The sequence below is a fragment of the Meles meles genome, chromosome 14 (assembly GCF_922984935.1).
Source record: "Meles meles chromosome 14, mMelMel3.1 paternal haplotype, whole genome shotgun sequence".
Lineage (NCBI taxonomy): Eukaryota > Metazoa > Chordata > Mammalia > Carnivora > Mustelidae > Meles > Meles meles.
The window spans coordinates 37,198,546-37,210,736 of NC_060079.1; the positions used below are offsets into that span (position 1 = coordinate 37,198,546).

Consider the following 12,191-nt stretch of genomic DNA (forward strand, 5'->3'; position numbering starts at 1 on the left):
TTGCTTATTCTTTTTAATAACATAGGTTCAATCATATGCTTATTTTAATTACCATTACAGGGAGCTACTCATGGGAACTAACTTTTCTTGTTGACCTTAGAGAGAAATTGAGATTACAGAACGTTTACCTATGCAGAGGCACAATTGTGAAGGAAAATCAGGTTCCAACATTGGTCTTTCGTGTTTTGGAAAGATCATATTGCTTTCTCTTAATCTTCCAGGGAAACAGCAGGCAATTATTTCTGCTTATGTTACTGAAAACACCAAAGAGCACCATATTGTGCTCGCTTCGGCAGCACATATACAAAGAGCACCATATTGTGTTTTGAACAGTTTACAATATTAATTTTGAGTACTAGCTAGTGAAATGAATTCACCTGATTTACAGAAATCATTAATGTGACCCCTTCAAAAAATATTCTAACATATTGTCTCTCACTCAGATGCTGATTCATTCAGGTCATAGAGATATAATAATCAGAGATATTGCCTTATAAAACGGCCTTGAATACTGCCAAAGCTAGTTTTCAGAGCTGAAGGACGCAAATGAGCAGTCACCTTCACGTTATGTAGCATATATTTATGAGGGGGAAAAAAGTGATCTTTGGCACCATGTGGAAAGTCAGAATACAATGTACCAGCTAATCATTTCATGTCAACCGCTAAAAGGAAAAAAAAAGTAGAAAAGCCTTGACATCTTTATTTCCTCACTCTGATTCAGTTCTGTGTAAACAGAGCTCCCTTTTGACAACTGTTTAGCTCAAGGCGCAGATTTGAAGTATTAAAGATAATGGCAGATTTATTAGATTAACTTTTGCCAGGATCTTTTAGTGTCCTAGATAATTACTAGCCATGGTACATTTGAATGGTTTCGGCGTGTATTATTGTAATGTGTGCATTCCCTTGTAGGCATTGATGTTGTGTCAAAAGAGATATTAGAGAGTCTTTATTTAGTTATGTTTCATTGATTTGTGTTTTTAAAGTTTGTATGTGTGTGAAATAATTCATATCCCTGGTTTATTTCTTCCCCAAATTAAAGAAAGAGGTGAGGTTTCCTTTCTATTAATTTCCTGAATTTTAAAGAAACTATTCTTTCAGTTATCTTTCTAATTTTAATTATTGATCTGTCATTCTTTGATTACTCAAGTGAGCAGCACCAGAATTGCTTCATCAAATTTGCACATTATATTTCTCCCTTCTGTTTTGTATGATTAATTCATACAGTCTCTTTGCATACTTGGATTTTCATTCCAGATCTAATGCCCTTTCATCCTTCTTTTATTTTTATATTTGTTTTTACAACAAATATATATTTATATGTTTTATATTTTTATATTTATATTTTGTTTTTTATATTTGTTTTTACTGTTTTATTTATTAAATTTTTTTTACAAGGCATATTTTTATCACTACATTTTACAACTTCTAATTTGCTTTAAAGGTTTTTGATTAAAAAAATAAAGGTTTTGGTTAGCTTAATATTTTGTATGGATTTTCCTAACAGTCCCTTATTTTTGTTTGCGGCTGTGTGGATTTTTCCCACAAAAGCAATTAAGATTTTCTTTCTTTCATTTTTCTTTTTCTCTTCTCTTCTTTTCTTTCTTTCTTTCTTTCTTTCTTTTTTTTTGAAAAGGGGAGTGGGGCAGAAGGACAGGGAGAGAGGAAAAATCTTAAGCAGGTGCCATACCCAACACAGAGCCCAACACAGGGCTCCATCTCACGACCCTGAGATCATGAACTGAGCTAAAATCAAGAGTCAGACACCCAATCAAATGATCCACCCAGGTGCCCCAAGCAGTAAAGATTTTCTACTGCATTTTTCTATGTATGCAGATGAAACAGCTTTTAATTCAGTCAATAAATATATGATTGTTTTCCAATTTTAAAGAATAAAAATTCATATTAGTTTCTAGAAAAAAAATTAACATTACTGATCCCAAATAAGATTTTTATTTGTTTTATTTTTTTAAATCACTTTTTCAGAAACAAATCACAGGATGTTAACCTTGATCTTTCTTTACTTTCTGGGTAGATTATCATTTGTCATGATGTATCCAGAAAAATCTCTGTCTACACCTGTTGTTCAGGCATAATCATTAATAGTGGTCTCTATCACTTTCAAAAATACCCTTGCTTAGACAGTATGTCATATGGTCACCTGTTATTTATGGGTGACTACTACAAAAATGTAACATAAAAAGAAAAATACAGAGATACACAGAGTGAGGAAAAATAACTATACTTGGGATCAGGAAAGTAATTTTTATTTTGCTAGTAACTATTCTGAATTCCAATTTTCTCACCTGGAAAATAAAGACATTTTATTGCATGATCTCTAAACCTCTCATCCTTAAAGTATAAATTATGACACATAATTACATTTCCCTTGAGATTGAAACTACACAAAGACTGTGTATATATATAAATAATAGTTGCAAAGAAAGAAGTTTAGATGCTTGGTTTAAGAAATGACCTGATTGTGGGAGGGAATACTTGCTTTCTATTGTTTGGTGTTATAATGAAGTTGTCCAAATATCTTTGGAAAAATATAAACGGAGTGTGTCAATGTGATTATTATTCTGTATATGAGCAATAAGAGACTTGAAATAGGATTTCAATAGGAAATGTGATTATTATTCTGTATATGAGCAATAAGAGACTTGAAATAGGCTTTAAGAAGAGTTCAGGCAAACAATTCTGAAAACAAAGTTCTTTCCACAATGTTCAGTAAAGAGCTAAATAAGATGTAATTTTTCGAGGGGCACCTGGGTGGCTCAGTGAGTTAAAGCCTCTACCTTCAGCTCAGGTCATGATCCTGGGGTCCTGGGATTGAGCCCCTTATCCAGCTCTCTGCTCAACGGGGGAGCCTGCTTCCTCCTCTCTCTCTCTGCCTGCCTCTCTGAAAAAAAATCTAAAAAAGATGTATTTTTTTGAGTCATCATTTATTTGAATGGTAATAACCATAGGTAAATAATGAATAGAAGACCAAACAGGGACGCCTGGCTGATTCAGTTGGTGGAGTAGGTGACTTTTTATCTCAGTTGTGGTTGTGAGTTTAAGTAGAAATTACTAAAAAATAAACTCTTAAAAAAAAAGAAGGGCAAACAAAAAATAAACCTTCTTTGTTATTTTCTCCCCATATTAATATATGGCAGAAAGAATTGTTAAAAATGGAACTTAATTGATTTAAAAAAATCAAAGAAAAACGAGAACTAACTTCACTTTTCATAGTTTATCCAATTAGTTTGTGATGGTAGTACTTTGAATCCCTGACTTTATTTATTTATTTATTTACTTATTTATTCATTTACATAATTGTATAGAAGTAGAGCATGGGGAAAAAACCTGCAGGGTAGCCATGGAACATCATTCTAACCTTCAATCTGCTTCAAGTTTGTGTGGCCTAGGTCAAATCCTTTGCCCTTCTGGTATTTCTCAGATTTTTCCACAAAAGAATCCCTAAAGGTAAAGGACAGGAAGTGCATACGTACCTCTCACAACTGCTAGAGGTATTGGATTCTCATTTCTAGTTTTAAAATACCCACAATTTTGCTTTCTGCTTTAAAATGTTTGTTTTAACAGGGAATTCGTGACTTAAATTGCTTTCCATCTAGTCATCTTATTCTTCAGGAAAATGTATCTTCTCTATTTTTGTGTATCTTGAATACATTTTCCTCTTAGAGAAGCATAGAGACAGAACATCAGTGTTTTGGAATTCTGACTCCATTCATTCCAAAAGTGCCCTAGAGGGAAAAGAATCATATATTTATGGCTTTTTCACCACCACTGTGTAAATTATTACCACCCCCAAAAGATTATGTGTATTACTCCTTATATGCTTGAAGTTGGACTGAGAAGTATTATATTGCGCATATTAAAAACAAAAGTGACAACAGGAATGGTATGTTTTGCTTTGTAATGCTCAGACATTGAGTCCCAACATGAGTGGCCTTCACTTCAGCAGACTCCACATTTACACTGAGTTTATGTGCAAATTTTATTGTACTTTCTTTGACTTGCCAGCACTACCCTGCCATTATAACTTAATGGCAGCCTTCAGTGAGTGGTTTTTGTGAACTCTTCCAAGTGCTTGGCATGCATGTGCGTGTTTCCTCCTCACAAGGGCCCAATGAGGATATCCCCATTTTGCAGATGAGGAAGGGAAAGAATGTAGAAGTTCAGAACAAAGGCGGTAAGACGTTAGATCCAGCTATGGGGTCTGCCAAATTCAATCTCAGCCCTTCCTCCTTATTCTAACTGCCAAGTATTATTTATAGCTGAGAACGCAGTTTTAAAGATCGAAATTTTCAACTCCCCACCCAGAGCAGAGAGCTAGAGTCGGAGCTGGTAGGACTCTCATAGCCTGCATTGTGCTCTCCCGGTCGTGAAAGAGCTCAGCAGTGTCAATGCAGCTGCATGTAGCAAGACAGGCAGTGCCTGATTTATAAATGACCCACATACACAGAAGCACACTCTCCCCTCCTCATTGTCTCCGCCACATTCTGAACCCCTGCTGCTGACTGTGCCTTCAAAAAGTGGGAAAAGGAAATAGCTCTTAGAAGCAGGCACAGCCAGGGATGCTGGCAGGCTCCCATGCGACACTGGCCTTTCTGTCTCTCTGTGAAAGTGTGTATGCATCTGTGTGAATGCAGGTGCACATGTGCATTGGTGTGCTCCTCCCTGGCCGTGGTTTTAGGTCCCCAGTTTACTTTGATCAATTTCCACATATGAGACTGTTAACTGTTTTGTAAATGTTACTTTTTTTTTTTAAGATTCCATCTCCTTATTTGACAGAGATCACAAGTAGGCAGAGAGGCAGGCAGAGACAGAGAGAGGGGGAAGAAGGCTCCCCGCCGAGCAGAGATCCCGATGTGGGGCTCGATCCCAGGACCCCGGGACCATGACCTGAGCCAAAGGCAGAGGCTTCAACCTACTGAGCCACCCAGGCGTCCCAATGTTACTATTTTTGTAAAGACATGGACTCCTTGGCAAAGAAATTCATTAAAAAGGTCATAAAAGGTGCCTTATTTTTTCTCTAAATTTTGAGATTTGGGGGTTTATTAAGTCACATGAGTTTGGATAAATTTAATCGGGTTGCTTTCATGTTTGTATGTGCAACCTGTACCAGATATGCACTGTGTGGCAGGAAAGAGAATTTTCTTGAGGGAGGAAAAATCTTTAGGTAATTTGGGAGCATAGCAAACTTATTGAGGGAGTAAATAAACCCGGTGGGATATTTCTCAATTGGGAACACAAGGGAAGTCTAATAAATTGAAGGGTGGGAGAAAGTGTGTTCAATGGAGGGAAAATACAGAAGAGAGAACAAAGGAGATTGGAAGAAAACAAACTCTTACTCATATATCCTCCTAGAATCACTCCGGTGTCTGGGATGGAGGGAACGAGCTCTGTTCCTCTTCTACTTCCTATTATGTTTTATTGTTCCTTGTTGCTAGGACTTCAAATTAAAGCCAGAGTTAGTATTCTTAGTACTATAGTCAGCTACCCTACAAGTTAAGCAGGTTTTTGTAAACTAAACTAAGAATCTATTTCACTATGGCTTTTTTATGTAATAAAATAATTTTGAATTCCAAAGTCAGAAGAAGGAATAAACTCTCAGAATAGAATGCATTTGTACCTGTGGCATATATCTAAGCTCAGTAATTTTGATTGCACTGTCCTCTAGTGATGTTTGCTTTCTGTCGTAAGAAGAATGCTGACTTGCCTTTTTTTTACTGTCTTTGTTGTTGTTGAAGTAAGGAAATTCACAGAGAATTTTCTGATAAGATTTTCTTCTGACTTAGTTGGATGTTTTAATATTCTTAGATACCTGTCCTCTGACTTCAAGACTAAAATGACTGAGAATTCAGCTACATAGGTTTGAAATCCCTGAAATTTAATCATAATCCAGCCTGTACCTCTCAGTGTACCATTTTGTTTTGACATCAAAGTAACATGGATTAAATAATTTCCTCCTCTCTGTAGCCATCGTCAAAGATAATGATGATTACATGGCCTATTATGCCTTCATGGCTTTTGGTAAGCATTACAGATTATAAAATCTGCTCACTAAAGCAGTCTAATAGTCAGCTGAACTTTTGTAGAAAACCCAAAGTGTATCAAGTATTGTTTCCTTTTGATTATAGTTCTGAGAGTATAAATCAGTTTTTAAAATTTAATTTTGCATTCTTTTTCTAGGTCGTCATAATGATTGAGATCCAAATAGCAAGGAAAAATTAATTTAATAGCTCTTTGCTATTGTAAAGCCCAGCTCAGTGACTCAAATCCCTACCAAGAATTCACAGAAAGCTAAGATACAGGCATGGTACTTAGAAGACATTATTTGAAAAAAAGTCGCAGTGTGTAATTTGCTATGCTGCAACAAAGCATGCATTGATTTTTCATTTAAAGAAACTGAAATAACATGGCAGAAATATTCTACTGTGAACAGTATAACAAAACAATATGAGATAAATTTCTTGCATTTATGTGTAAGATACTAATGTCAGTTTTTACACACTGTTAGATTCAATCACTTTGAGAGATATATAACCTGGGTCGATGCTAGGCTTTGCATTTGCAAAGGGCACGCAAATACTCAGTAACTGATACATACAGAGATAAAACCTATTTTATATATATATATATATATATATACTTGAATATATATACACACACATTTTTTCATTTTTGAGTAGTTCCAAATAGACCAGTTATGAGATTTGGTTCCATTTCTTTGTAGAACTATTTGATATTTAGTTATTTAGTCTTTTCCCCTCCCACAGCATTTGTTTGATTTCGTGAAGTAGAGTGCTGCTGTAAACTGAAGGGATGTGTCTTTCCAAAATTCATATGCCGAAGCCTAATCTTCAGTATGATGCTTTGGGTAGAAGATTAGGTCATGAGGGCGAAGCCCTCAAGAATGGGATTCATAACCTATAAAAGAGGCCCCCTTCCACCATGAGGACAGAGAGAAAAGACAGCTTTCCACTAACTGAGACAGCTTTCCACTAAGCCCTCCAAACACTGAGTCTGTAGGTGGCTGGGTTTTGGACTTTTTCTTAGCCTCCAGAACTGTGAAAAATCAAATTTCTGTTGTTTATAATCACCCAGTCTATGGTAGTTTGTTATAATAGCCCAAAAGGACTACAGTAAGTGTTTCCAGAAAAAAAGATGACTTAATATTAATATGCTGGGACATAAAACCCTAAAGAAACACAATGATTGTATGTGTATATACTAAATAACTTAAAAAGAAATGCTTTTGCTAATAATGCATATAACTTTTGCTAATGTACAGTATATTTTGGTAAAATTTAGTATCATATATTTTTTTAAGATTTTATTTATTTATTTGGCAAAGAGAGAGTATAAGCAGGGTTGAGGGGCAGAAGGAGAAGCAGACTCCCCACTGAGCAGGGAGCCCGATGTCGGGCTTTACCCCAGCACCCTGAGATGATGACCTGAGCAGAAGGCAGACTCTTAACTGAGGCACCCAGGCTCATATTTCTTAAGGGAAATATATTTCTGCCTTATTTTTTCCACTTAAGTAAAAAATCAAATCAAATGCTGTCCATACAAGCATAAAAAGTGACTATTTTAATGTTTATTCACTCATTTCCAAAAAAGTGGAAAAATTTATTAATACATGCCTTCAGATAATGGCTAAGTCAGTTTCTGACTAAAAATATATATGTATTTGAAGCCATATTTAATATATTAAAATATGTTTTTCTCCTTATAAGATACTTTTTTATTTGTTAATCCAAATTCCCACACACGTATGTGTACCTACCTACAGTCACATTTTGTTTAAGAGCCTACTAGGATGCGTGGAAATTTTAAGTGAGGTTTCCATACATATGGTATTGAAAATGTGATTAGTATACAGAAAAATCAAAAGTAATAGAAACTAAAGAGAGAAGTCTTAGCAATCTTAGAAAAGAAGGCAGAGAGCTATTAATTTGCAGGCATTTAAAGAAAATACTCTATTTCCAAACTTCATGGGATTTGCATAATCTTACACGTACACACACACACAGATATATTTTTCCTGGGTGATTTCAGTTAAGCCGTATACTCAGCAGCATCAATTTTACTAGCACATGGACCTGTCTCTTATGCCAAATTTAATTTATTTATGAACCATAATATAGAAGACAACATTTTAATTCATTCATATCAATCTTGTTTTACTTTTCTGGATCTACTTTTTAATTTGCCCCATTGTCATTCTCCATAGCAATTTTTTTTGCCATCTGGGCATTTTATATTTTGAAGGTTGTTTGTTTTTATTTTTGTTTTGTTTTGTTTTGTTTTGTTGATAATCTGTATTAGTTTCCTAGGGTTGCTGTAACAAAATACTGCCAATTGGATGGCTTAAAAAACCAGAAATTTATTTTCTCACAGTTCTAGAGACTAGAAGTTCAAAATTAAAGTAATAGCAGAGCTGTACTCTCTCACAGCTCTAGACAAGGATTCTTCTCTGCCAACCTTGGTGGTTGCTAGCACTTGTGGACAAATCATTCCCATGACCGCTTCCATGATCCTATGGTATTCTCCTTGGATGACTGTCTCAATGTCTCTTGTTTCTTTTCTTAAAGGGAGGCCAGTCATAGGATTTAGACCCACCCTAATATTAACTTAACTGACTTCATCTTACATAATTATGTCTGCAAAAACCCTATTTCTAAATAAGGTCACATTCTGATTTTCTAGGTGGACATGGATTTTGGAGGAGCAGTATTCAACCCAGTCTACCTTCTGGACCCTGATATTCACTTCTGCCCCATTTACAAAATCCATCAACCCCCTCCCAATAGCATTCAAACATCTTAACTCTTTCCAGCATAACTCTTAAGTCCCATATCTCATCTAAATATCAACTAAAAGAGTCTAACATCTCAGCATCTAAATCAGGTGTAGGTGAGACTCCGGGTGTGGTCCCTCATGAGTGACATTCATCTTCTTTCACAGACCTATCAAACTGCAAAAGAAATTATTTGTTTCCAAAACACAGTGTTGGACCAAGCATTGAGTAGACATTCTCTTTCTAAATGGGAGAAAATGGAAGGAATAAAGGGGTTATAATCTAAAAGAAGATGGCAATGATAAAGGCAAATTCTATTAGATTTCAAGGCCTGAGAGTAATTCTCTGTGTTCTGGTGCTCAATGCCATAAGTCCTCTTGACCCTCTGGGAGAGTAATCCACCCTTCCTGGTCCCTGTATCTGTGGCTGTACTTTAGCATAATTTTTCCTTCATTTTGTCTCATCTCTGTCCTTTTCAGTCCACATTAGCAGTGTTACATAAAATTCTCAATGACTATTTGTCTTCTGTGGAGGTTAAAGGGATCCACACTATTAGACAAGCATGTTCTCCACAGATCTTTCTCCTGACTTCTCTTATGATGATGGTTGATTGGATCCATAAATCACACCTTAATTTCTATAGCAAACGGCTGTCTAGCCACACCCTTGCCTTTGTTTCCTGAGCACATTATCTGGATAGGCAGAGAATTTTCCAAACCAGTATTGGTTCCTTTTTGCTTGAAAGTTCATTCCTTAATTGATCTCTTTGTTCTCACATGTACTATAGCCAGAAATGAGAAATCAGGCCGCATCTACTACACTTTGCTCAGAAAGCTCTTTAGCTAAACACACAAATTCATCAGTTATTTTTCTCCTTTTCAACCAGCATTTTGTCCAGGTTTCCTGCCACTTTAGAACAAGGATTGCTTTCCACTGTCCAATAACATTTCCATCTGAGACCTTATGAGAAACACCTTTAACATTCATATTTCTATGTACTTTCTGTTCTTGATGGTAAAGCCACATGTATATCCTTATATCCTCAAAGATGATAGAAACTTTCTCTCTAGCTGTTCTCACTTCTGACTGAGCTCTGAGCAGAATCATTAAGTTTTTCCCAGTAAGTTATTTCCCAGTAAGTCTATATTTTTTCCAAGAGTCTCCTTAAGGCAATCTAGGCTTCTAAAAATCATGCATCTCAAAACTCTTCTAGCTTATTACCATTACCCACTTCCACATTTTTAGGTATTTGTTCCAACAGCACATCACTTCCAGATACCAAAATCAGTACTGGAGGGGTGCCATAACAAAATACTATATTGGGTGGCTTAAAATAACAGAAATTTATTCTCTCCCAGTTCTGGAGGTCAGAAGTCCAAAATCGGGGTATCATCAGGATCTCTAATGACTCTAGAGGAGGGTCCTCCCTTGCCTCTAGCTGCTTCTGGTGGTTGCAATGCCAGGCTTAATACTCTAATCTCTCGTATCGTCACATGACATTTTTCTCTGTTTGACTGTCTCTGTGTCTCAGTTTTCTTTTAAGAACATCATATTTTGGATTAGGGCCCACTCTAATCCAGTATGACTTCATCTTAAGTAATTACATTTGCAAGGACCCTCTTTCCAAATAAGGTCATATTCTAATGTTCCTGGTGGACATGACTGCTGGGGGACAATATCCAACCCAGTACGCAGCCTATAATCTCTTAATTTCAATGAAATATATTTTTTTCTGAACAGAAGAGTTCTATACTTACATGATTCTTGTTATATTATTTTAAAAATAAATGCTATAACTTGAACATATCTAAAATATGTTAGATATTGATTACTGAGTTTGAATTTTTATCAAGTGAATGTAAAGTGCCTTTTGCATAGTAAAATGGTCAGTGGATAGAAAAAAAAGTCCAGGTTAGTAGGATTGAAAACTTAAGAGAATTGTGTCAAATGCAAAAAAGACAAATGAGTCTGGTAACAAAATAAGAATAAATGAGGGTTGTAGACTATAAACTTTTCCTCATATGTCTTTGGTAAAAACTAGGTTATTGCTTCAGAATTTTAAATTGAACATAGTAAGAAGGTGGCTTACAGATTAATTATATTTTTCTGTAAACCAATATTCTGTATATTCTGTATTTTCTTTTCTGTGTTAAATATCACAATAGGCATCATTTAAACATGTGCATGAGGGAAACTTATTTTCAGGTGTTTCCATCTGTTGTGGGAATATACTTTAAGAATAGGAGAGAAACATACACAAATTAAACACAAAGCCAGGGGAGAAAAGAAAAATGAAAGAAAACATCTGCAGGGCAACAGTGTGGAAAAATGTTTGAGCTGCGTGTTATTAACTACTCAACCTGTTTTACATTGGAATCCTGCATAATTACATTCCAGGGGAGGGGCAAACAACAGATGTTGAATAAAGGTTGGAAAATAGAAAATGAGACTATTTAAAAAATAAAACTACTTTGCTCACCAACAGGCTTTTTTTTTTTTCTGGCAGGACTTTTAGATGGCAATCGATTTCATATATTTACTGTGCATTTAGATGCAAACAAAGTGTTCTCTTTTTTTGCCTAAGAAACTGATAAATTATACATCCATAAGTTAGAGGTTCTTAAAAAGCAAAACAAAAACAAAATCCAGCATTTCTTTGAATTTTATAAAAATAACATTTATATGTTGGGTAAAAAAAGAAAAGAGTTGAGATTGTTACAGAAATATATGTATTTCTCATTACTGAGGTCAATATGTTTTTAAAAATTGACGGTTTCTAAGTGACTGAATAAAGAGCTAAGTTTCGAATAGGCTGTTGTTTCAAATTCCAGACAATACACATCGAAATTTCACTAGCAGTGAACATTTTTATTAAAGCCTTATTCTCTAGAGATATTAAAGAACAGACAGTCTGCAACTGATTTGGTGGCCTGCTTCTTTACATCTTCTAGCCAGTATTACAGAAAAGTTTTCATTTTGTGTAGGATAAATAAGTTCATCATCAGAAGCATATTTTTCCCATTGACCTAGGCGTTCATATAGTTACTTTGCATTGTTTCTCTCTCATCTAAACTGAAATACTCTCCTGAAGTAATTTTCTTCCAATGACACTAAGTTTTACATATCTGGGGAAATACCAATGACCATATCTTTTAGGGATTGATCAGTTGAACCGATTTTAATATAAAAATTGCAATCAATAGAGAAGGATTCGTGATTCAATTGGCCCTTTTTTCCCACTTGGTTTTTCTATTTGTTAACTAAAAATATTTTATTTTTCAAGCATTCCCGACTTTGCTTTCCTTTGCTATCCTCACCCTACACACCATCACAACTAGACTTCAGTCTGTTGATCTGCTTCCTCCAGGTGAGCAATTTCTTCATC

At 35.3% G+C, this 12,191-nt stretch overlaps 1 protein-coding gene across 4 annotated transcripts in view; it reads left to right on the forward strand.

Annotated features, from left to right (window-relative positions):
• Positions 1 to 12,191, forward strand: part of PCDH17 (protocadherin 17) — a 99,818-nt gene that overhangs the window by 67,453 nt on the left and 20,174 nt on the right. For 2 of the 4 annotated variants that reach the window (XM_045978230.1, XM_045978231.1), the window contains exon 4: positions 12,090 to 12,173. The exons of the other annotated variants lie outside the window; for them this stretch is intronic. In XM_045978230.1, coding sequence (XP_045834186.1) covers positions 12,090 to 12,173 — 84 coding nt within the window. The remainder of the gene's footprint in view (positions 1 to 12,089; positions 12,174 to 12,191) is intronic. 4 annotated transcript variants of the gene reach the window in all.